Source organism: Syngnathus scovelli, chromosome 22, assembly GCF_024217435.2.
Source record: "Syngnathus scovelli strain Florida chromosome 22, RoL_Ssco_1.2, whole genome shotgun sequence".
Lineage (NCBI taxonomy): Eukaryota > Metazoa > Chordata > Actinopteri > Syngnathiformes > Syngnathidae > Syngnathus > Syngnathus scovelli.
Genome location: NC_090868.1, coordinates 4,873,074 through 4,893,968, shown reverse-complemented (window position 1 = coordinate 4,893,968; position 20,895 = coordinate 4,873,074). Strand labels below are relative to the sequence as shown.

Below are 20,895 nucleotides of genomic sequence, written 5' to 3'. Positions count from 1 at the left end.
TCCTTACAAAAAACAAAAAAGTTAAAAAACAACTAACCAGTCAAACGCACCAGGATAACAAAATAAATGAAAATGTTTTAACACGATGTATTCATGTGTTAATTCATCTCAAAGTCGTCAAACCAGTTTGACACCGATCAATCTTGTGTGTGCGTGAGATTCACATTGTAGTACTGGATAAATCCGTTAAGCGTCGCTGTTTGGTTAAACAGTTGGTTTGGTTGTACAGTATCAAACCTCAGAGTCGTACATGATGCCTCACGACTCTGAAGTCATCCACAGCAGCATTGAAATTTAAAATGTCTACATTTCCCCTGTTTTCATTTTAAACAGCCAATCACCAAGTTAGGGAATGAAATGGAAGTGAGCGAGGGAAGACAGTAGTTCCGAGAAATGGTGTTACGAGTGACACAGGGTGAAGAAAAAGAAGCATGGATGGAGGGGGGAGGGATTTAATCCTGCCTGGATTATCGTATAAATTGGTTGTGAGGAGCAAGCGAGTGAGGTAGTCCCAACAGTCTATCCATCCCAGACTCCATTCCGGACTGTTTTCATCGCTCTGCTTAGTGATTTACTTATTGATTGATTGATTGATTGATTTTTACCTCTCCAGATGTGAGCACAAAATTTCCGGAAAGATGGACCACTGCGACTGCTCGTGGTTGGATGTGACCTCACCGAGTGTATTGTGGAATTTTGTTTTCGTTAATATGAACATTTTTTTGGAGCGGTGATGTGATGGATGGCTCTTTTGCTGCTCCCGTCCAGGTTTGGGACCTCTGGCGGTCCTCCCCGTGTCACATTGTGGATACTTTTGTGCCTGTTGTTGCTCTCTGGACTTGAGCTCAACTGATGTTTTGGATCCTGGTTGTTTTGAGACTTCTCAAAGAAGGTAAATTGACAACTTTAACACTTCTTCACTCGCTTATGCTAAGAAGAAGTTTACCCAGTTTGAATGACTATTTTGTAATCCGGTTTGAAATCCACAAGAAATGGACGCAAACGCGGGCGATGCTGTACAGTGGCAGAGAAATGGACCGCGGCGAACGAGGCTGACGATGCTCCCGTGGATTATCCTGTGCAGCTCGCTGTGGCTGGCAGCGGATGGCCAGATGAAGATCTCACCGGAGACGTGAGTAGAGTGCACTTGCAGTTCAACGGGCTGACTCCGACTCACTTTTTTTCTTTTTTTACTCTAAAATCAACTTGTGCTCTCTTTATTGACTTCAACTGGTCTACTCATTTCAGATGAATCCATGTGCATGAATGAATCTTATTTTTAGAACAAAATGAGCGTGCGGGGGCGACTCCCCATTGGCCCAACCATCTGTCGCATCCTGTCCGGTCATCACAGGCAGGATTTGTAAAGCGGAATTACAAAAAAAAACCATGATTGAGCAGTAAATAACTTGGCGACCTGACTGTTGACTGTCACCTTTGACGGTAATCTCTTTTACTCTGTCAGTGAAGTGTGACCTCACACACGAGAGGCCATGACCTTTAATGCTGTGTCTTTTCAGATCAAATAGCCACAAAAATAATACATTCAAATTGTGTTTATTTTATGTTCAGCGTGCAGAAGTGGGCGGAGTCATTCGGGAAAGAGATCGCATCCCTCTCCACCAAATACTCTGGAGCTGAACTGCTACAAAAAGTAAGACAACAGAACAACATACTTGTTATTTTTTGTACCAATTTACTCCAGAGGTCGAGAAAATCATCACTTTGTTTACGTTTAGGTCCACATGTGCGTTGGTACGTAATTAGGCTCTTGTCAGAAGCCCTGGCAGGCCGGGCGCTCGCCATCTGTCTGCCACTCTCGACTCGTCTCGTCCTGTTTTTCGTCCATTTATTGTTTGTAATCTGTGTGTTGAAAGAAATATAAGGACGTGGAGGGCGTGTTGAAGATTGAGGAGGTGGACGGAGGGGAGCTGGTCAAAAAGTTTGCGGAGGAGATGGAGAAGATGCTCGGGAGGAAAATGAAATCTGTTAAGGTATTGACAAGTCAAATGCACCAAACGTCATAATGTGCTTTTAGAAAAATATATTTAAATGAAATGATGCCAAGTGTTACAATGTGACAATATTTATTTTTACAATTTATTACAGAGGTTGGCAGAAGCAGCCGAGGAGGCTGATCTTTACCACGAGTACAATGACACGCTTGAAGTAAGTAACTGATGAATTTATGAATTAATTAATTCGTTAAAGTGGACCTGATTATCATTCTATTGTAAACTGTATTTTATTTAAGTGCACTTTATAGTCTGATAAATACGGTGATCCTTCCTTATGACCTGGTTGTTGAGTGCACATTCCCTTTTGTTGTTGTTTTTTTTTCCCCCAGTTTGAATACTACAACTCCATGCTGATCAACATGGCGGACGAGGACGGCAACCCGCTGCCCCTGGGAGGAGAATTCCCGCTGGAAAAGAACGAACACTTCAGCAAACTGCCAGTAAACACGCAGCAAAGTAACATTCAAGTGCCCACTAATGTCTACAACAGAGGTACATGCGAGCCTGAATGCAAAAATGACACAAATCCGGAGGGTCACTATCTTTTATTATTCTAGATACAGATATTTTAAACGGCGCCTACATGTCCGAGGCTCTCAATGACGTATTCATAGACAACTTCCAGAAGGATCCCACCCTCACTTGGCAGTACTTTGGAAGCTCCTCAGGCTTCTTCAGGCTCTACCCGGGTACCACACATTTCCGGCCATTGTCTGACCTAGTAGCAAATTTCCTGGGGTTTGGTGACAGCTTTGCCCTTTTTTCGATCTCCAGGGATCCAGTGGATCCCGGACGAGAATGGGGTGGTCACTTTTGATTGCAGAAACAGAAACTGGTGAGGTGATCTTCCTATTGAGATGGTTTCCGCAGGTCATTGGTAGGCTGCTAGTTAGCACTTAGCAACGACTAGGTTGCTACAGTGCTACTACAGCTAAATGTATGCTAGACTTGTCAAGTTGTTTCGCGTTCCCATTAATTTTCTCATAATTTGAAAAGAAAATTATACGATTACTGCCACCAACATGAAAAAAAAATATTTAAAACAAAAATTAAGTGGTAGGATAAGCACATTTGATTAGTTTTAAGTTGCATGAAAAAAAAAAAAAAAACAACAACTAACCCTAACAACCCACAATAATGAAAAATGTTCTTAGTGATAGAAGACCAAAATATTGTATCAACAAATCCATTATCTGGAAATCTGATTTCGTCGAGGTGAAACACTGTCTACGTCGTCCGGTTCCTCGGATTGAACCTTCAGGAAGTCGTAAATCAAACAAACAGATTATGGATCTGGAAAGTAGCAGCTGCCCCGGGGGACAAATCTCCTTCATGTACATGACCTTGTAATTAAACCGGATGACAATAAAGAGATAAGGGGCGGAAATGAGTGGATGAACTTTGTCTGCATGTTTGCATTTCGGCGCTTATTATTTTTTTAATACGTGTTTGGCATCCTGTTTGTTTTTCAGGTATATCCAGGCGGCCACTTCCCCGAAAGATGTGGTCATTGTGGTGGATGTGAGCGGCAGCATGAAGGGGCTCAGGCTCACTATAGCTAAGCACACCATCAACACATTGTTGGACACACTGGGAGAGAATGATTTTGTCAACATCATAGCTGTAAGATTTTTTTTTTTGCCCGTAAAATACGGTTTGTACAATTTTAATAGTCGTTCCTACTACAGTATAGCGACTACGTTCGATACTTGGAACCGTGCTTCAAGGGAATTCTGGTCCAAGCCGATCTAGATAACAGAGAGGTAAGAAGGAATAAAGTAATTAATGAATTTAGCGTTCATGGTAAGGGTTAGAACAAGTTCCTGTCTGGCATGATCCTCTTTGTTTTCTACTTGTCCTACATTACGTTGTTGTTTCCTCTCATCTGCTCTCCTGTTCTTATTATTCCGCAAAGCCCGACCATGTGTGAGTGACCATTTGTGTGTGTGTGTGTGTGTGTGTGTGTTAGGCGCTGGATGCATGCCCTACTTTCTAGCACCAATATACACAACATAAGAGATCAGGTGAGGTCGAGGAGCTGCTGACAATTTTAAACACGTCACATGACCAGCCAGGCAGACGTGTGATTGGCTGGATGCATTGTAACGTGTGGAGCACATATTTTGACATGATTTCATCACACACACAATTAAGATGGAAAACAAATAATATAATATCATATAATTTTAAGTATTGAAAAATGATCTGAATCATCATTGTAGGTACTAAACATTGTTATTTGTATATCTCTTGTATTTTGGGTTTTACAGTGTGTTTAATCCAGATTATCTGTTGTAGTGGCCGTGTTGTAATTAGTCAACGTGCCAGGGAGCCACGCTAATCCCTCCTGTGCCCTTTTCACCGTCGCGCAGAAACATGCTTTGCATCTCCAGTCACCGCTTCCCCGACATTTTTTTCTTTTTTTTTTTTCTTACAACTCACAAAACAATTTTTTGTGTTCTCTGCGCAGCACTTCAAGTTACTGACCAGCGAGCTGCACGTCAAAGGAGAAGGCAAAGTGAAAAATGCCATGAAGGAGTCGTTCAGGATCCTCAATGAGGTTGGCGTTGAATGCAAAAACGGAGACGCTGAATTGAAGATGAAAATGTGTGTGCGCGTGTTATCAAGGCTGCGGCACTGGGCCAGGGCAGCCTGTGCAACCAGGCCATCATGCTGATAACAGACGGCGCTATGGAAGACTTCCAGGATGTTTTTCAAGAGTTCAACTGGCCAGAACGACGGGTGATGACGCACGTATGAGCACACGAAATAAAATCATATCGTTGAACTTGTATCTGTGATTTGCTGTCACCCCAGGTTCGAGTATTCACTTATCTCATAGGACGGGAAATGACATTTGCTGAAAATGTCAAATGGATTGCCTGCAATAATAAGGGTAAGGAAAATAAATGAGTAATTCCAGAGGTGAATTATAAAACTTGTGCCGCCCTCTCGCAAATGACACGGGATTATGCAGTGGAATATAATCACTTTATTCCCGGCTGGCAGTACATGAAAAATCTCTGATTAAATAGCAGATTATCAGAACACTTATACTGTAAACACTCGAGCGGGCCAGCACAGGCTAACAGATGTGCTCCCTTCTGTTGCCTTCATGAAAGCATCTATTCGAATTTAGGTTTAGCTCTCAATTGTGTCTAGGATCTTAAAAAAAAAACCAAAAAACCCAAAAAGGTATTCCATTGCTGTCATTTTGTTTCACCAAAAAAAAGACAAGAACAGCTCAGCTTTTTGGGATTGTTTCCGATGTCCGATCAGTGCATTCAGCACATTTAATTGGATGACAAAACAGGACTGGATACAAAAACTTGATACTTGAATGTAAATACTTGTGTGCGTCGCAGGTTATTACACGCACATTTCGACGCTAGCTGACGTCCAGGAAAACGTCATGGAGTACCTGCACGTTCTCAGCCGGCCCATGGTCATCAACCATGACCATGACATCATCTGGACAGAGGCCTACATGGACAGTGTGGTAGGTTTTTGCCATATCAAATAACCATGCATTGGCGGCGCTAGAGGAGGTGCTGAACCCCCCCCAAAATTATACTAGATAATGGACTTTTCACCATTTTCTGATTTTTCTGGGATTTTGGTTCCACATTTCCACTGGTCCCTCATAAAGAACATGTAATGAATCATTATTGATATTTTTCAATGAATTTTTGGGGTTAGTAAAAAAAAATGTAATCAATAAAAAGACTTGAGCTGTATTAATATCAATTAGTTCAAAAGAATACGCAGTACATACCTTAAGGTTAGCATTGCTATTAGCTGTTTAATGCAATGTTTCTCACATTTGTGATTTTCTTTTCGTACCAGTTGCCCACCACTAAAGAGGTAATCAAACATGTAAACCAGCATTTTAGCTTAGCCTAGCATTTTGGCTAATAGTACCCATCCTTTTGTTAGCTAGTGAATATCAACCTAGCTCGTTTTTAGTTTAGTCTTAACTGATTTCATCTTAGTGAAAACAACAAAACAAGACACTGCTTTTACATTTTATTTTCTCAGGTCAATCTTGAAGGATTTTTTTTTTTTTTTAGCAATTCTTAGCAAGTATTAGCTAATGTTTTTAACTTTCACAGCTATTCAACAGTCAAGCCCAGAGTTTGCTTCTGATGACTTCGGTTGCAATGCCTGTTTTCAGCAAGAAAAAGGAGACGGTAAAGATTCAGATTTCTATTTCAACATCTCAGCATTATTGGAAAAAAAAAAAGCGATGATTACTACTTTTCTTTACGTGTTATGTAGTTGTCTCATGGAATTTTGCTTGGAGTTGTCGGAACTGACGTGGCACTGAAAGAACTGATGAGATTAGCTCCGAGATACAAGGTTAAACCTCTCAGATTTTACACGTTTTTTCTTTTATTTACAAAATTAAATAAATTTTGTCTCATTAGCTGGGTGTCCACGGTTATGCCTACCTCATCACAAACAATGGCTACATCTTGTCTCATCCTGACCTCCGGCCTCTGGTAAAAAACGTTTTCAACAAACCAAACCTTAAGTTATTTCTGAAACTAATCAACTGAACGATGCGTTTGACAGTACAAGGAAGGGAAGAAGCTGAAGCCCAAACCCAACTATAACAGTGTCGACTTGTCCGAGGTGGAATGGGAAGACACAGAAGAGAAAGTGAGCTACACACATTCAAACATTTATGAAGTCTTCTTCTCCTTATCAGTTTATGTCATAATTGTCATCATGCTCCAGCTCAGGACGGCCATGGTCAAAGGAGAAACCGGGACCTTGTCCTTGGATGTGAGGACTTCAGTGGATAAGGGAGTGAGTGTAACAAAGCTGCAATTTACCAAAAATGACACTAGTCATTGGCGGCGCCAATATTTTTTTTTCTTAAGGGACTGCAAAACAAAACTAATTTTGTACAAACACAAAAACTTGTTCTGAAAATTCTGTTCCTCACAATATTGGGGGGGGGGGGGGGGGGGATGGAGTGCTCCCACGCCCCCCCCCCTTCCAGCTCCGCCAGTGCCACTATGTCACAGTTAATTGCGTTTTGCGGAAAACATAAGTATGTTTTTTTTTGTTGGCCTCTCAACAGAAACGAGTGATGTTCCTCAAGAATGATTACTTCTACACCAGCATCAATGAGACTCCTTTCAGGTTTGATTGCATGCAATAGTCCAAATATTTTTTTATTTGTTTAGCGCTCATGAATATTTTTTCTTGCTGTTCATCAGTCTTGGTATCGTGTTGACAAGAGGATATGGGCAGTATATATTTGTTGGGAATGTCTCTGTTGAAGAAGGTAGGGGCTGTTTTTTTTTTTTTTTTCTGTACTTATTCTGTTTTTACACAATTTCACATTAAAAATTAAAACGAAAAAATATTTCCCAGGTCTTCATGATTTACTGGCTCCTGATTTGACCATCGCTAGCGAATGGTGAGTGATAGTGGGTATTTTGGTAATCATTTGCTCATTGTGGCAACACCATCCACGACTTTGCAGGACCTACTGCGAGACCGACATCGACCCAGCGCATCGTAAATTGAGCCAGTTGCAAGCGGTGGTTCGATACCTGACGGGGAAAGAACCGGATCTTGAGTGTGAGTGTGGATTTTGTTGCTCCACATGCAATATGGGAATAAATCACATTGCATCCTTGTTTTTCTCCAGGTGACGTGCAGCTGATGCAGCAAACCCTGTTCGACGCCGTGGTGACTGCTCCGATGGAAGCTTACTGGACTGCCCTCATGCTCAACACAACCGGGTGACTAATCACTTGATCGCGCATCTTTAAAACTATCCATTTAAATTGACCTTTTTATCTTTTCAATTTATAGTATGGATGATGGCATTGAAACAGCTTTCCTGGGCACACGGTCCGGCCTGATGAGATTCCAGCGTTACGCTGGAATCGAAAAGCGAGTTGGCATGTGAGTTGTAATACAACATGTGCAAGGTTGCCCTCTGGTGGTCAGTAATAGCAGCGCCATTTGGCTTCCAGGTCCTTCCTGACAGCCACGGATAAGGAGAACATGTTTACTTTGGACCATTTTCCATTGTGGTTCCGCAGGGCAGCCGAGTACCCTGCTGGACAGTTTCTGTACTACATGCCACGACAAGACACCAGAGGTAGATCTTCTGTTGCTTTGCTAAATTCTTGTAAACTGCATAAAGGTCATGAGCAGGTCATACTAACACTCAACTCAGTAGATGCAGGAGGTTTTTTTTTCGACCAAAGTGTCCCGACATGTCGTTTGTTGTGTTTAGACGTATTCAGGGACTTTGAGGCGGACTATAGCGCCACCTTGAGCGTGGAGGAGACGGCACAGCAATCGGAGGAGGGAGGGGGAGTACAGGGGGAGGAGGAGGGTAGAGGAAAACTGTTACTTGGCATGCTGCCGCTTGGGTGTCCTCAAACCATTCCCCGACATCCTTTCTATGTTTCCCAAATTTTAGTTATTAATTTTAGTCGTTGACACATTTTTGAATGAAAACCTCAAATAAAAAAAGACCTGCATGTGTGCATGTTTGCAAAGCCACAATATTAGGTACACAAGCAACACGACACAACTTTGTAGTTGCTGATTTGTTTTGGATTGGTACGTTGGATTGGATTGTGTTCCTAATACAATGACTATTGATCACTCGCTCATTGTGTGCTGTTCATATTCCAGCTGGGAGGATCGTGATCTCAACCACTGCCATCACTGTGACTGTGGGCAAGAAGACCGCCATTGCTGGAGGTAGGACATCATCTCTTGAAATGAATAATTGCAATAGCATTTGAAACCTCTAGAGGGCAATGTTTATCTTATGCAAAAGACAAATTATGATTCATGCGTACATAAATTTACCAGCTCGTTCACTTTCATACTTACTGTACCTCGTGTATTAGAGTATTTATTTATTCAAGTTTATTTACCATAACTGACACTATACCGCCTGGAAAAGGAAGAAGGCAGTTAAAAAAAAAAGAATAAAGGTTAGTCCTTTTAAATAGATAGACTAGGAAGGGAGGACAAAAAGGGGAGCAGACAAAAAAGGGTGGACCGAGGTGGGAAGGAAAAGCAAGGTGAAAAACACTCCAAATGATGAGAAAAGATGTGTCAGGAAGATAAATGGACACGAGATAAGCGCGAGAGGAGACGAGAAGGACAGAGTTGATGAGAAAGGAAAAAAGTGTTGGAAGGGATTGAGGCGTAAAGAACAAGATAAGGATTAGTACGCACACAGAGGAGCCGCCATCGCCGCTGATTCATTCCCTGCTTTGACCCTGTGTGTATGTTTACTCCATTTTAGTTGATTAGATGATTTGACCCTTTGCTGGAAATAGTGCGTGTGTGCTCAAATTGAGCATAAATAGACACAATGGTGGTTTAGTCACGCCTTGGAATAGAGTGTGATATGTTTTTATTTCCGTCAATGCATATGTACTAGGAAATTCTTCGTTATCGCCATTGCCTAAAACACAATCATCGTCATAACACACACAACACACCACCAAATTCTGGCCAGTATACTTCGGAGGCCCTTCAGTCATTATGTTGTTAGTAGCAAACTATATTTTATTATTCTGTACACACACACGGGTTATAAGAACAGGATTCAGCTAGCTAAGATACTTAGCTACTAACAGCACGACACCTGCAGGCCGGGAAGTGTAAAGTTCCGACTTTGGCAGACAGCGTTTCGCCTTAGTTTTGAAAAGATCGCCAATATGACATTTACACTATTTTACATGTATGGCGAACTCTTGTCTTTTGTAGGAACTCGACACAGCCCGATAAAATGACGACTAATGAACAAACATTACAGTGATACTCCAAACAAAACATACAAGCGTTATAAGCACAACAAAAAAACAAATATTGTGGATTTGGAATCTTTTTGGAAGGGTCACAATTCAGGCTGGGACACCATACTGGCTAATTCTAGCTAGCTAGATATAGCTATAGATATAGCTAGCTATATTAGCCTAGCTAGTGCTGGACGATTATAATATTTATCTGCGTCATACACACTTTAATTATAGGTTTCTTTCAGGCCAATTTACACAAGGAGGGGATTGTTTTTAATAGAGGAATATGCAATGAAAGTTTATTTTTACTCAGCCGGAATGCAAATCAAATTTTCTTTGGCAGTGGCGTGTTCAAAGCAGGCTGATGCAAGCCTTCATCGCATATTACGGATAATTGTGAGGAAAGAAACCATATGGAAATCTTTCAGGAGGACTTTCCATTTATAGCAACTGGATGGAAAGATGGTTGGAGAGATAAAGGCTTGGGGGAGAGTGTGTGTGTGTGTGTGGGAGGGGGGGGGGGGGGGGGGGAATAGCAGCATCTTTTAGTTTAATCCCTTGTTAGCGCTAATCCCTCCGGGTAGGATGGTTTTATAAAAAAAGGCAAGGAAAGGGAAACCATTGCGGGTAACAGATTAGGGCGATAAAGTGCTGGAAAGTTCTGAAGTCTGTCGATGGAGCTTGCCGGGATTATGAGATGCGTGGTTTGAGAAATATTAAGAACATTTGAGGCTTCCCGGGATAAACGGCCAACAATATGGACACCTGAGACGGACCAGAAAGAAACTGAAATCTGGTCCTGGTGTTTAGTTCTGAGACTTTGCATTACAAGTATTGGCTAACTAGATTACCCCTTCTGTGAGGACTTGTCTGGACCAGGTTTTCGAGTCTTGAAAGAGCAGATATATAGCCCATAGTATTGTCTTGTATGTGAACATTGGTCGGATCATAAGCACACTCAAGAGTCCCTGAAAATTATAAGATCTGCTCTTCGGTGACTTGATAGATGCACATTAGATGAAACCTTCTTGTTCTCTCTGGTGCTAAGTTCAGAAGCCCAACAGCATCAGTAGGTGGGTCGTAGGCGAGATGAAAGGATAAAAAAATAAAGGCGAGGAGGAAGGCTTTGAAAGAAGTAAAGTTGGTGATGTTTGGAGAGTTGAAGGTGGTGATCATTGTTTTCTTTTTCAAACCCGTTCTCCTCTTTGAGCCCTTAGCCTAACGAAACCTCTTGTCCGTGGCTCCCCTACGCCACAGAGGAGATTTGTTTCTCTTCTCGATCGTCCGCGTCCGCCTCGCCGTCTCCCATGAGCGGCTGCCTCTTCTTCAGCTCTCTCTGGTATTTGGCCATCAGCGAGGCGTAGATGCACCCGTACGCGGCCGCCGCCACCATCATAATGCAAACGATCCCGCACACCACCCCGGCGATCACCACCGTGCCGATGGCGCGACGCACGCTCACGGGGCGGTAGCGAGCTCGTACGCAATCTGCCGGGGCCTCTCCACCGCCCCCGGCTCCTCCTCCTGTGTTTGAAGAGGAGTCATCACCGCCAGAAATTGACGGTGCCCCGCTGGGGTTAAGAACCCCCCTGCTGCAGGGCGGACCTCCTCGGGATCCGTCACCGCCTCCGTTCTCGTCCTCGAGCTGGAGGCAGTAGTTGAACATTTCTACTGGAACGCCGCGGATGTCTCGCCCCCGCAGGTCTTTGGGTAGCGTGCACTCCATCGCATCCACCTTTCCGCCTGAAGGAGAGAAAACGACAGGGGGACAAGAGGAGGGTCATTAAGGAAATACCTCGTGCCTGTGAAGCCGGTTAATTGAGAGTAAGAGGACAAGACAGCAAGCGAAGACAAATGGGGGGTGGTATACCGACACCGGAATGAGTCATACATCACACACGCGCCCTCGACACTAACTTGGAGATAGACTCAACTGAGGCCTTCCACTGTATAATTCACGAGATGGCATGTCCTGTTTAGCTCTCTCTTGTACGCGGAAGAAAAAACTTGGAGTGACTCATTTCCTAGGCAAGCTGCGAATTTAGGGCACAGGTGTCAAACTCTGATTCTTGAGGTCTGGTATCCTGCATGTATTAGATGTTCCCCTCCTCCAACTCACCTCGTTCCAATGATCAGTAAGCTCTGCGGGAGCTGGAAAATGATCATTTGAAATGTTTTAGAGGAGGAAAACATCTAATAGATAAGGGATACCGGACCTCCAGGGTATGGTCCAACACGATTGAGTCTAATCCAGGAGGCCATGGACTTGCGGAGATGACTCTTAGAAAGGACCCTCTTTCTGAAAACATGCCAACAGGTTGAATTTATTGGCAACGGCAATGTGCTCTGTCAATCTCAAGATGTCTCTTTGCCAAACGCTGCAATATGGCCAGACTGAGCCAGAGCAGAGCGGACTGGAGCGAGAATAATGGAGATGTTGCTTCATTAGGGAAGCAGCCGAGGCCTGAGGCACTGAGGTGAATGCAGATTTTCACACATGAGGAGAGACCACGGGATCAGCTGCGCTTCCCTTGATGCATCGACACAGCACATGGGAGGCGGGAATAAAATGTGCATCCGCACGGGGATGATTTCCTTGCACCTCATCATTGCCAATCACAAACACCCTGCTCGGAACGGCTATGACATCAATCAGACGCTCACCTCGATATAATAACCACTCCATCCAGTGTTTGAACTCCCGCAGGTTGCAATCACATTCCCAAGGGTTGTGTCCTAGTTCCAGGTGTTGGAGGTGGGCGAGTGGCTCAAATGCTGCCCTCTCCAAGCCGCGAAGTCTGTTACCAGCCAAGGACAACCATCTACACCAGGAATATTTCGAAATCAATAAACAGGAACTGACAACCGTGTCTTCGCCCGGATGTTTGTTTACCTGAGACCTTGTACCTCATCCAAGAGCCCCAGAGGAATTGATGCCAGGCCATTGAGTGAAAGATCGAGACTCTGGAGACCCCCCAAACCCTGTAAGAACAGCAGGACCAGCAGATTTACTTTGGCAGTCCAGTTTCGGATCAATGATTGTCGCTTCCGGGAATGCCAAATGTCAACGGGTGATTGATGATAGCTTTGTCTGTCCTAAGTAAAGTCATGCTCGGCTATACTGGTAGATTCCGGAAATTAGTGCCTGGGCTGATGCCAAAACTTGGATGGATTTCCTTATATGGTCAATTTGTATATTGTGTGAGGTGTGTCGTTCGTACCTGAAAGAGATCTCTGTCCATTCCTGTTAGAGAGTTGTTGTGCAGGCTCAGTTTGGTCAGATTGCTCATGTCCCTGAATAATCCGGCCGGTAAATTGTCAAGGTAGTTGTTTGAGAGATCCACCTCCTGTAATGTGACACAACAATGTCAGATGTGCCTTGAAATGACCTCACAACGGTGAACTGCACAAACCTCCAGAGAGGAGAGGTTAGCGAATGCCGACGCTCCCAGCGAGGCTAGCTTGTTGTTAGCCAGCAGGAGCGAGCGACTCCCCGCGGGGAGGAGGTGCACGGGAGGCGGGGTGGAGAGTCCTCGGCCCCCGCAGTCCACCAGCAGGCCATCTGAGGAGCAGAGACATGGGGGAGGGCAGGAACAAGCTGGTCGGAGCAGCACCACCAGCAGGCAGAGGAAGACTGGAGGGAAGAATCAAGAAAACCCAGAATGTGAGGGCGATCCTTTCTGTTTACGCCTTTTTCCAATGTTTGTGTTTATTTGGGTCCATATGCCCGACGCGTGAATGTCGAGTGCTGACAAAGTGTGATCTCAAGAAAGCGACTCCAGACACAGACGTTGCACTTTTTAAACTGCCCGACAGCAGAATTCATTAGTAGAGTTAGCATTTATTTCTCAGGGGCGCTAGTCATTTGTTCGTACATTATACGGATAAAGTTCTGTATCGTCACATATCTGGAGATACCATCGGTTACTCAGACACCAGACACAACCTGACCATGAACTGTACAGAATGTGAATCCAATTTTCCAAAGATCACTTGACTTCACAAATGAACGACAAGAGAGATTAACAGTTTTGCTGATATTCTTCCGGAGGGGGGGGGGGGGGGGGGTCTTAGGAGGATTTCTGCCGTGCAGTAGCTTTGAATTTGCCGTTGCAGGTTAAAACCGTTGCAGGAGATTTAAGATGACAGAGGTATATGAGCGCCGTTACGTAACGGAGAGGCGGAGGAGACGGTTCTGTTTGGGATGCACGTCAAATCACGCGCAAATCGTGTCTTCGCGAGGATATTTTTCCACGCCATCCAACTATTCCTCCCTCCCTGGCTTCTTCTCCTCGTGTTGCTCCCTCCCACTCTCCCTCCCTAACTTTCAACATTTATGAGAGGTTTGAGCTGCTCGCATGGAGGAGGAAGAGGAGGAGGTGGTGGTGGTGGTTGTTTTGTCTTATTTTAGCTGCTGCAAATCCTCTGCTTTGCTTATAAAGGGCCTTTCCCGGCATCCTCGTTTTAAGCCACGGGCCTTTCAGTCTCTGTCCCCCAATCGTCCATCATGGATACCATGAGTCTCCCTGAACCGATGTTTGATTTGCTACTTCCTGCTATCCAGTTGTGATGTCAACACAAGAATGTTTGTCCGCATCACCTTGACAACGCAGCTGTCTGACATGTAATATCCCGCGGGTGGGCCCTAGAGGACACCGGACCCGTCGATGATGTCATCCGGTCGGACGTTACCCGGAGGCCGAGCTGTTTTCCGATAAGGAGCTCCACCAGCTGTCTCTTATCTGAAGTCCTTAATTAACTAGCAGTCTGTCTGTCATCATAAATGCCCAGCAACTTGTCAAATGCGGGTTTGATTGGTTTAATTTAACCCTATGGAATGGTAATCAAACACCCGAGATTTTAGCTGCGTTGACGTTTTTACAAGCCGAAATTCACGGCTGAGCTTCTGGCAACTCTATGTATTCAAACGGAACATGAAACGGCAGCCATTTTCATCAATGATGGTTCGCTGATGAAATGTTGTGACATCCAGGAAAATATTTTCATAGCACACTATTTTTCCGCTTCATTCTCAAGCTGCTGTGCCTGTGTAATTTGTCAAGGGCTGTCTGATCCGCTCTGTAAACAGAAGCATCATTTATTCAACATATGGACAACAGCCAGCTAGTGTGTTTGTGTATTCCTTCTTTTTTTTTTTACACCCTTATCTTGAAAGGTATGAAACACGAAGCGGCACGCGCATGCAAATGAAATACTATTAGGCTCCCACAGCTGCTCCACCACATTATTTCAACTCTGACAAGGTAACGCCGTGTTGCCGTAGCAACCAAGGTACCGTCAACTGATGCTTAGGACAAGTGAGAAAGGCGCCGTGAGACAAGTTTGCAGCTCACGTCAAGAGCACCACCGTTTAACCCGCATCATCTCTTTGCCAGAGCTCTGGAATCATCGCTTACTCACACACGTGTCATAGCATCACACAAATACAAACAACACAGATAAGGCTAAACAAGGTGTGGAGGTTTAGGCTGCACTTGCTGACACTGGGATGAGAGGGGAATGGATTAGGATTGCTCTCAAATCCTCTTTTATTAATTATTCCTCTTCTTCCTGACTTTCAAATGGTGCCATGTTGCGTTACATGCCTCTTGACTCTTCAGTCGAGATGAGGCAGTCTTGTTTAGCACACCAATTCATAAGTAAAACTGCATCATAAAAATGGCCGTTTCCGACAATATTTTATTTTGTCACATCTCAGCCCACTTTAGCTTTTAGCTGGGTGTTGGCTAACTCCTTAGCTCCCTCAGCTAGCTTCAGATGCTAACTAGCTTGTCAACTGGGTGATATCTGACTGGTAGTTTAAGATGCTAACTAGCGTGTTAGCTCAATGATAGTAACTAGCCTGGAGCGTCCTCGGGTAGTTTCAGATGCAAGCTAACTTGCTAGCTGGATGATAGCTAGATTGAGATGCTAACTGGCTTGTTGATATTGGATTTGGATGATTATCCTTCCCTACTTGAACTTTCACATTCTCCTAATGTCAGTTTTCACTTAAAGCTTTGACTTACATAAAAAGCATGATCCTAAGAGAGTCAAAAGTAGACAAGCTCCGAACCCACACCCGCCAATAAAGGATATTGAATTGAGCGAGAGTGAGTTTTGGCAAGGCAATAATCTCAGTGTTACAGTCTTGCCAGCGACTTAATTGCATGGTTGAGGCACTCGTCCAAAAAGTGTTTCCTAGTTAATACAACACCTTAGCTTTTGTCTCTCACTAAATTCTTGTAAAAACAGGCTAGCTAAAAATTGTCCTACAAATGTTTTGTCATCGAAATAGTGGAGAATGATACCAAAAGAAGAAACAACCTTTCGGCCATTTTCTCCTTGCTTTTTGGCGTCTAGAGACTTACACACTGTGGAGTGGCATTTCATGAAAGGATTGCGCTCACGGCCACAGTATATTCAATGCCCTTATCCTTTGTCTATCCGTGTGCATGTGCGCGCGCAAGTATGCCGAGCATGCTAACATTAGCAGCTGTCAAAACAGACTGTACCACATGTATCATTGGGAGTATAATAGATGGGATCAATCAGAACGAGAACAGAGTTTCTTACACTGACCGAATCCTGACGGGGGCAGGCCTACGCCCCCTGGGGAGTAGTGGTGGGGGGGCATGACGTGCGACTTCCCCGGTGGCGATGGCAGCGGGAGGCGTCAAGCGGCCATGCTTGCAGCCTCCACAGGGGCGGCGACTGCAAATAGTTCAATCACCTGAAAAAAAGACATTAAAGTCACTTTCAATCATTTTATTGATGAGATGGTGACAAAATATACTTGTACTTAACATGTCTGGTTAGCCAGTTAATAGCCTGCCGCTAACCTGAACTGACAACAGCAAACTCACCCATGTCATTCACCATACCCGTCTTTTAAAGCCGAATCACAGATGATGGTGTCAAACAACCCCCAAGTCATCTGTTCATCTGATTAAGTTATATTTGGAGGCAGCTAAAATATCACTGGGATTCGATTCCCACCATGTTCGTCTGCCACAAAGTGTGAACGGTAAATAAAATGAACGAATGGCTAAAATGGACGAAGAATATGAACCAAAACAGTGACTAGGGATGGCGATAGAAGAGCACAAATGGCATTTATTAAAAAAAAACAGGTATCGAGTTATACCCAAGTGATCGAAAATAACTTTCTTGCTACTTGAGTAGCACATGGGAATCGTTTTGGGTGACGTTGGCGCGATGCTACGAGACGGCCCCTTTTCACCAGAGTGTCATCCGAAGCCAATTAGCTGCGTGTGAAATAACGGCACTCATCAGATTAGGCTGTAGTGCAATAATTAGACGTGTTTTTTTCACCCCCTCTTTCTCTCTCTCGTTCACTCGGTGGCACGAATTGAGGTCTGCGTGAGGATCCGTGTCGAGTGATTATGGGAATTTGCATTTTAAGTAGCCCAGCCAAATGATCAGATGCACACTGATTTAACGGACGAGGCGGATCCTGATGTGGTTGACAGACGTTATTGTCGACTCCTCCCCTGAATGTGATCTAAAAAGTCACATTAGCCGACATCCTCCTCTGGGAAATCTGACTTTTTGAATCGCAGTATAAATGCAATTACCGAAATGTAAATAACAATAATAACAATTTAACAGATGATCACCTGTATTGATGAACCACAGCAAAGAAATTAAACTATGTCACTAATATCGATCAATGCCAAGGTGGGTATTGATATTCGGATCAATTCTGTTTCTCATTAAATTGTTGCTATTTAGCATCTTAGCTAGGATGCAATCTAAAAAGCAGAGGTCCCTTAAATGTTTTGGCATCGCATTAAGCTATTCTCAGAAAGATTTTTTTTTTTTTTATACATCAAATTGATCTGCAGCCCATGTCGCTCCCACACACTGCCAGGCCGAGCGGTCGCCGTCGAGGCGGGGAATCAAATGACGCCTCATCCCGACCCCTAACTGGTCTTATGTCCTCTCGTCTTTACTTGCTACTCCTCTGCACATGCCGTTCATGCCACTTCCTGTCCACTCTTGGATTTATAGCACCATGTACTGCCTTTGTGTTTTTTTTAAGAGAAAAAAAGATTGTGTGGCTTGAAGGAAACGGTAAATATTAGCCCATCTTTGCCCTCTCTTGCCAAATTGATTACGTTTCCAAAGGTACTTCATCTTTTCACTACAGGCCAACATGACGTGCGTGACTAATCGTTTTAGATCGCCAGTGCGGTTTCCGCCCCATTTGCCAGCAAATTATATTCCGCCTGGTCATCAGGGCATTGGCAGGTGCGACTTTGACTAACAATGGCGCTTGACAGATTTTGTCGGTAAACTATTTTAGGATAAGACCAGCTACGAGGCTTTTTGATTATGCCTGCTTTATTGTAAAAATTGCAATAGAGCTGGACATCCTGCCCGTCACTCATCCTCTCTGTTTTCATGGCTGCTCGTGAACTATTGCTAAGCTAGCTTGCTAACCAATAAGCTGTTGCTGGCTTGCACCTTCAAGTCTCTTATTCACAACAACCTAGAGGCAAATAATATAATTCTGACAAAGAGAAGATGAAGCTATGACAATTGCTAAGCTAATGTAAAACTTAGCCCTAAGAAGCGATTAGATACGCTACACTTAATTTCAAAAGTGAAACGTTACTACTAATTACTTGCTTTTGAAAGTGACTAAGTTAAATCACAAGTTACTTTAACCAATGATTTAACCACACGTTGACAAAGTATATTTTTAACAAGAGCTCCTTCATTGGTATACTCGTGTGACAAATTGAATTAAATAAATATATCAAAACAAAACAAAGCAACAACTACACAGTAAGCAAGTTTAAAAACAGGAAACAAAAAAATAATCTCATTCTAAATTAATCTTGTTTATTTCATTCACAATATTGTAAAGAGATGTGATTTACACCATAATATAAATTTTAGTCCAATTTGTTTTTCTCCCCATGCAACTAAAGCAGAGCTGTGCAGCCAACCGTCGCTAAATCAATTTTTAATGCCTTTTTCTACCCAGGAGACGACACACACACACACACACACATACATGAACAAATGCCTAAATACATGACGATAAGCTTGACACATGCAGACATGCGCGCGTTGACAAGTGCGCCAAAGCAAAATATGCACACGTGTCTCAACCCACACATAACGTACACACACATACATGCATAGCGTTGGGATCAGATCACACACACATTGATGGTGACAAAAAGCGAAGGTCAAACTGAACCCAATCTTGATGAATAGAGGTCAAAAGTATGCAATTGCGTCACAGCATATCATAACAAAGTCCCGACGCGTTAGAACAACTTTTTTTGGCGCAAAGTGTTGAATTTGGCAATTTCACACTTATTAGTTTTCTGGCGATAAATTAAAGACCGTATTGCTAGTATGCACCTGCTACTCACATGACATTTGGTTCTTTGCCAGGAAGGTGTTAGGTTTATGACATGAGGATTAAATTAAGAGACTTGTGTGAAGCTCTTGTGAAGGAGGGCGATAAAAAATCAATAAAAAGTCATCGCATTTAACTTCAGCGGTATTCGATTTTGTTCCTTTCATATTGCAAAATTGCCACAGCAATAATAAACAAAAGTGAGCATTATTAAATTATTTTTACGTTGCCATTGTAATAATCCCTCAATCACATGCCTTGCAAACTTTATTAATTTTTTTAGCAACAGTGTTAAAAGAATATCTTTAAAGACATTATTTATGAACATGCAAAGACTCACCTTCCGACTAAATATTTCAACGCGCACCAGTGTCACTGATCTCCTCTTTCACGCATCCCTCTTTAAAAAAACATCCCTATTATTTTTATTTTGAACAAATCCAAAATGGAAGAAGCTATAAGAAACATAGATCCATACGTTGATAATCCCGATGAGGATAAAAAGAATAATAATCCTTCTTTACGTTTTGAGACAATCCCCTGCTTGTATCAAAAACGCTTGGTGGTGGAGGGGGGGGGGGTCTTATATTGTGGAGGCAAGAGCGGATGGAGATGCTTAATCCTCGTCTTCACATCCAGTCCTTGTTTGAATGACGCGTCCGGTGGCGTCCTCCTTGCTGGCTCGTGAGGATCTGAGGTGTGTGTGTGTGAGCTGGAGAAGAGTGAATGGTGTGCTCGCCCGCATGTGTGTGCGTGTGTGTCACAGACAGAACGAGAAGGTGCTGGCGTCACGCTCACCCTCCCGTGTGCCGCTATGTTTTTGATTCCTGCGCTCAACACACATTGTGTGTGTGCTGTTTTTCCTCCCTCCGCCCTTCGTCTCCGTATGCCTGTGCAGTCGTGCGTGTGTCAGGAGTGTGTGTGTGTGTGTTGTCAAATATAGCAAGTGTACACGCCGCTTCTGTCTGCCCCTCAGCTCTCCCACGGTGACACAAGAGAGGATGAGTGAGTCAGATGGCTTGGACGTGGAGTAAGAGGGTTGAAACGTAAAGCCAAAGCGGAAGGGGAGACACAAGGAGGGGGGTTGTGGGGAGGGGGGGGCTCATCAGCTGATTCAAGTGAAGATGAGAATCTCCCTCTCGGCCACATGGGCTTTTCTTTTCTTTTTTTTTTCCTTGCTCACGTCTCCCATTATTTTTCTTCTATTGCCTCTGGCAGCTGGCGTAATACTGACTTCTACTGTGTGTGTGTGTGTGTTTGTGTATGTGTGTGCGATGGTGGTGATGGGGGCTGGAGATCGGAACCAACATTTGTTTTGGTATTTGCAAGATGTTCGGATGCGCAGCAAGATCCAATACAAAAATCGCCTATTTTGAAGCAAAAATGTAAAAAAATAAAAAAGATTTTTCTGACAATTTTTGCTATTTAGTAGTGTGCGTGCTTTGTGTGTACATTATGTCACGTCTACTTGGAAATTTAAATAATTTCTGTCATTTTTTGTTTCTTTGGAGTAGATTTAAACACTTCGATCAATCCCAGGTTGCACATTTTCAGAGGTCCGTCATGTTTTCAAGCATTTTTTTAATTTCATCTAAACAAGACCCTGTGCTGGCACTTGCTGACCACATTTTTTTTTTTTTAAACTTTCCCTGAGTTGGCTTATACTCTTCTCCACCCATATAAA

General features: G+C 43.5%; 2 protein-coding genes across 8 annotated transcripts in view; one reads left to right on the top strand and one right to left on the bottom strand.

Annotated features, from left to right (window-relative positions):
• The window catches only part of cacna2d4a (calcium channel, voltage-dependent, alpha 2/delta subunit 4a), a 33,303-nt gene that overhangs the window by 627 nt on the left and 11,781 nt on the right, over positions 1-20,895 (top strand). Inside the window, exons 2-30 of one of the 4 annotated variants that reach the window (XM_068649610.1) lie at positions 614-683; positions 769-892; positions 991-1,132; positions 1,573-1,654; positions 1,878-1,994; positions 2,110-2,169; positions 2,348-2,510; positions 2,576-2,707; positions 2,793-2,853; positions 3,491-3,641; positions 3,707-3,781; positions 4,489-4,578; positions 4,647-4,760; positions 4,836-4,914; positions 5,384-5,517; positions 6,131-6,208; positions 6,297-6,377; positions 6,446-6,520; positions 6,594-6,680; positions 6,759-6,830; positions 7,108-7,169; positions 7,247-7,314; positions 7,404-7,449; positions 7,516-7,613; positions 7,684-7,777; positions 7,851-7,943; positions 8,015-8,142; positions 8,281-8,382; positions 8,688-8,756. In XM_068649610.1, coding sequence (XP_068505711.1) covers positions 853-892; positions 991-1,132; positions 1,573-1,654; positions 1,878-1,994; positions 2,110-2,169; positions 2,348-2,510; positions 2,576-2,707; positions 2,793-2,853; positions 3,491-3,641; positions 3,707-3,781; positions 4,489-4,578; positions 4,647-4,760; positions 4,836-4,914; positions 5,384-5,517; positions 6,131-6,208; positions 6,297-6,377; positions 6,446-6,520; positions 6,594-6,680; positions 6,759-6,830; positions 7,108-7,169; positions 7,247-7,314; positions 7,404-7,449; positions 7,516-7,613; positions 7,684-7,777; positions 7,851-7,943; positions 8,015-8,142; positions 8,281-8,382; positions 8,688-8,756 — 2,593 coding nt within the window. In that variant the 5' untranslated portion in view covers positions 614-683; positions 769-852. Of the gene's footprint in view, positions 1-513; positions 684-768; positions 893-990; positions 1,133-1,572; positions 1,655-1,877; positions 1,995-2,109; positions 2,170-2,347; positions 2,511-2,575; positions 2,708-2,792; positions 2,854-3,490; positions 3,642-3,706; positions 3,782-4,488; positions 4,579-4,646; positions 4,761-4,835; positions 4,915-5,383; positions 5,518-5,864; positions 5,883-6,130; positions 6,209-6,296; positions 6,378-6,445; positions 6,521-6,593; positions 6,681-6,758; positions 6,831-7,107; positions 7,170-7,246; positions 7,315-7,403; positions 7,450-7,515; positions 7,614-7,683; positions 7,778-7,850; positions 7,944-8,014; positions 8,143-8,280; positions 8,383-8,687; positions 8,757-20,895 lie in introns of those variants that run through there. The other 3 variants (XM_068649608.1, XM_068649609.1, XM_049760701.1) reach the window with 3 other exon arrangements.
• Positions 9,407-20,200, bottom strand: lrtm2a (leucine-rich repeats and transmembrane domains 2a). 4 transcript variants are annotated; one of them, XM_049760706.2, is made up of 8 exons: positions 19,690-20,200; positions 19,552-19,611; positions 16,388-16,544; positions 13,225-13,445; positions 13,033-13,158; positions 12,705-12,793; positions 12,476-12,633; positions 9,407-11,554 (listed from the first exon to the last, which is right to left on the bottom strand). In XM_049760706.2, the coding sequence occupies exons 3-8, from the start codon at positions 16,446-16,448 to the stop codon at positions 11,058-11,060; spliced, it is 1,152 nt and encodes a 383-aa protein (XP_049616663.1). In that variant the 5' UTR covers positions 16,449-16,544; positions 19,552-19,611; positions 19,690-20,200; the 3' UTR covers positions 9,407-11,057. The 4 variants fall into 4 exon arrangements, with proteins under 4 accessions (XP_049616663.1, XP_049616662.1, XP_049616665.1 ...); XM_049760705.2 differs by having other exon boundaries at positions 19,552-20,200; XM_049760708.2 differs by having other exon boundaries at positions 16,394-16,544; positions 19,552-20,198.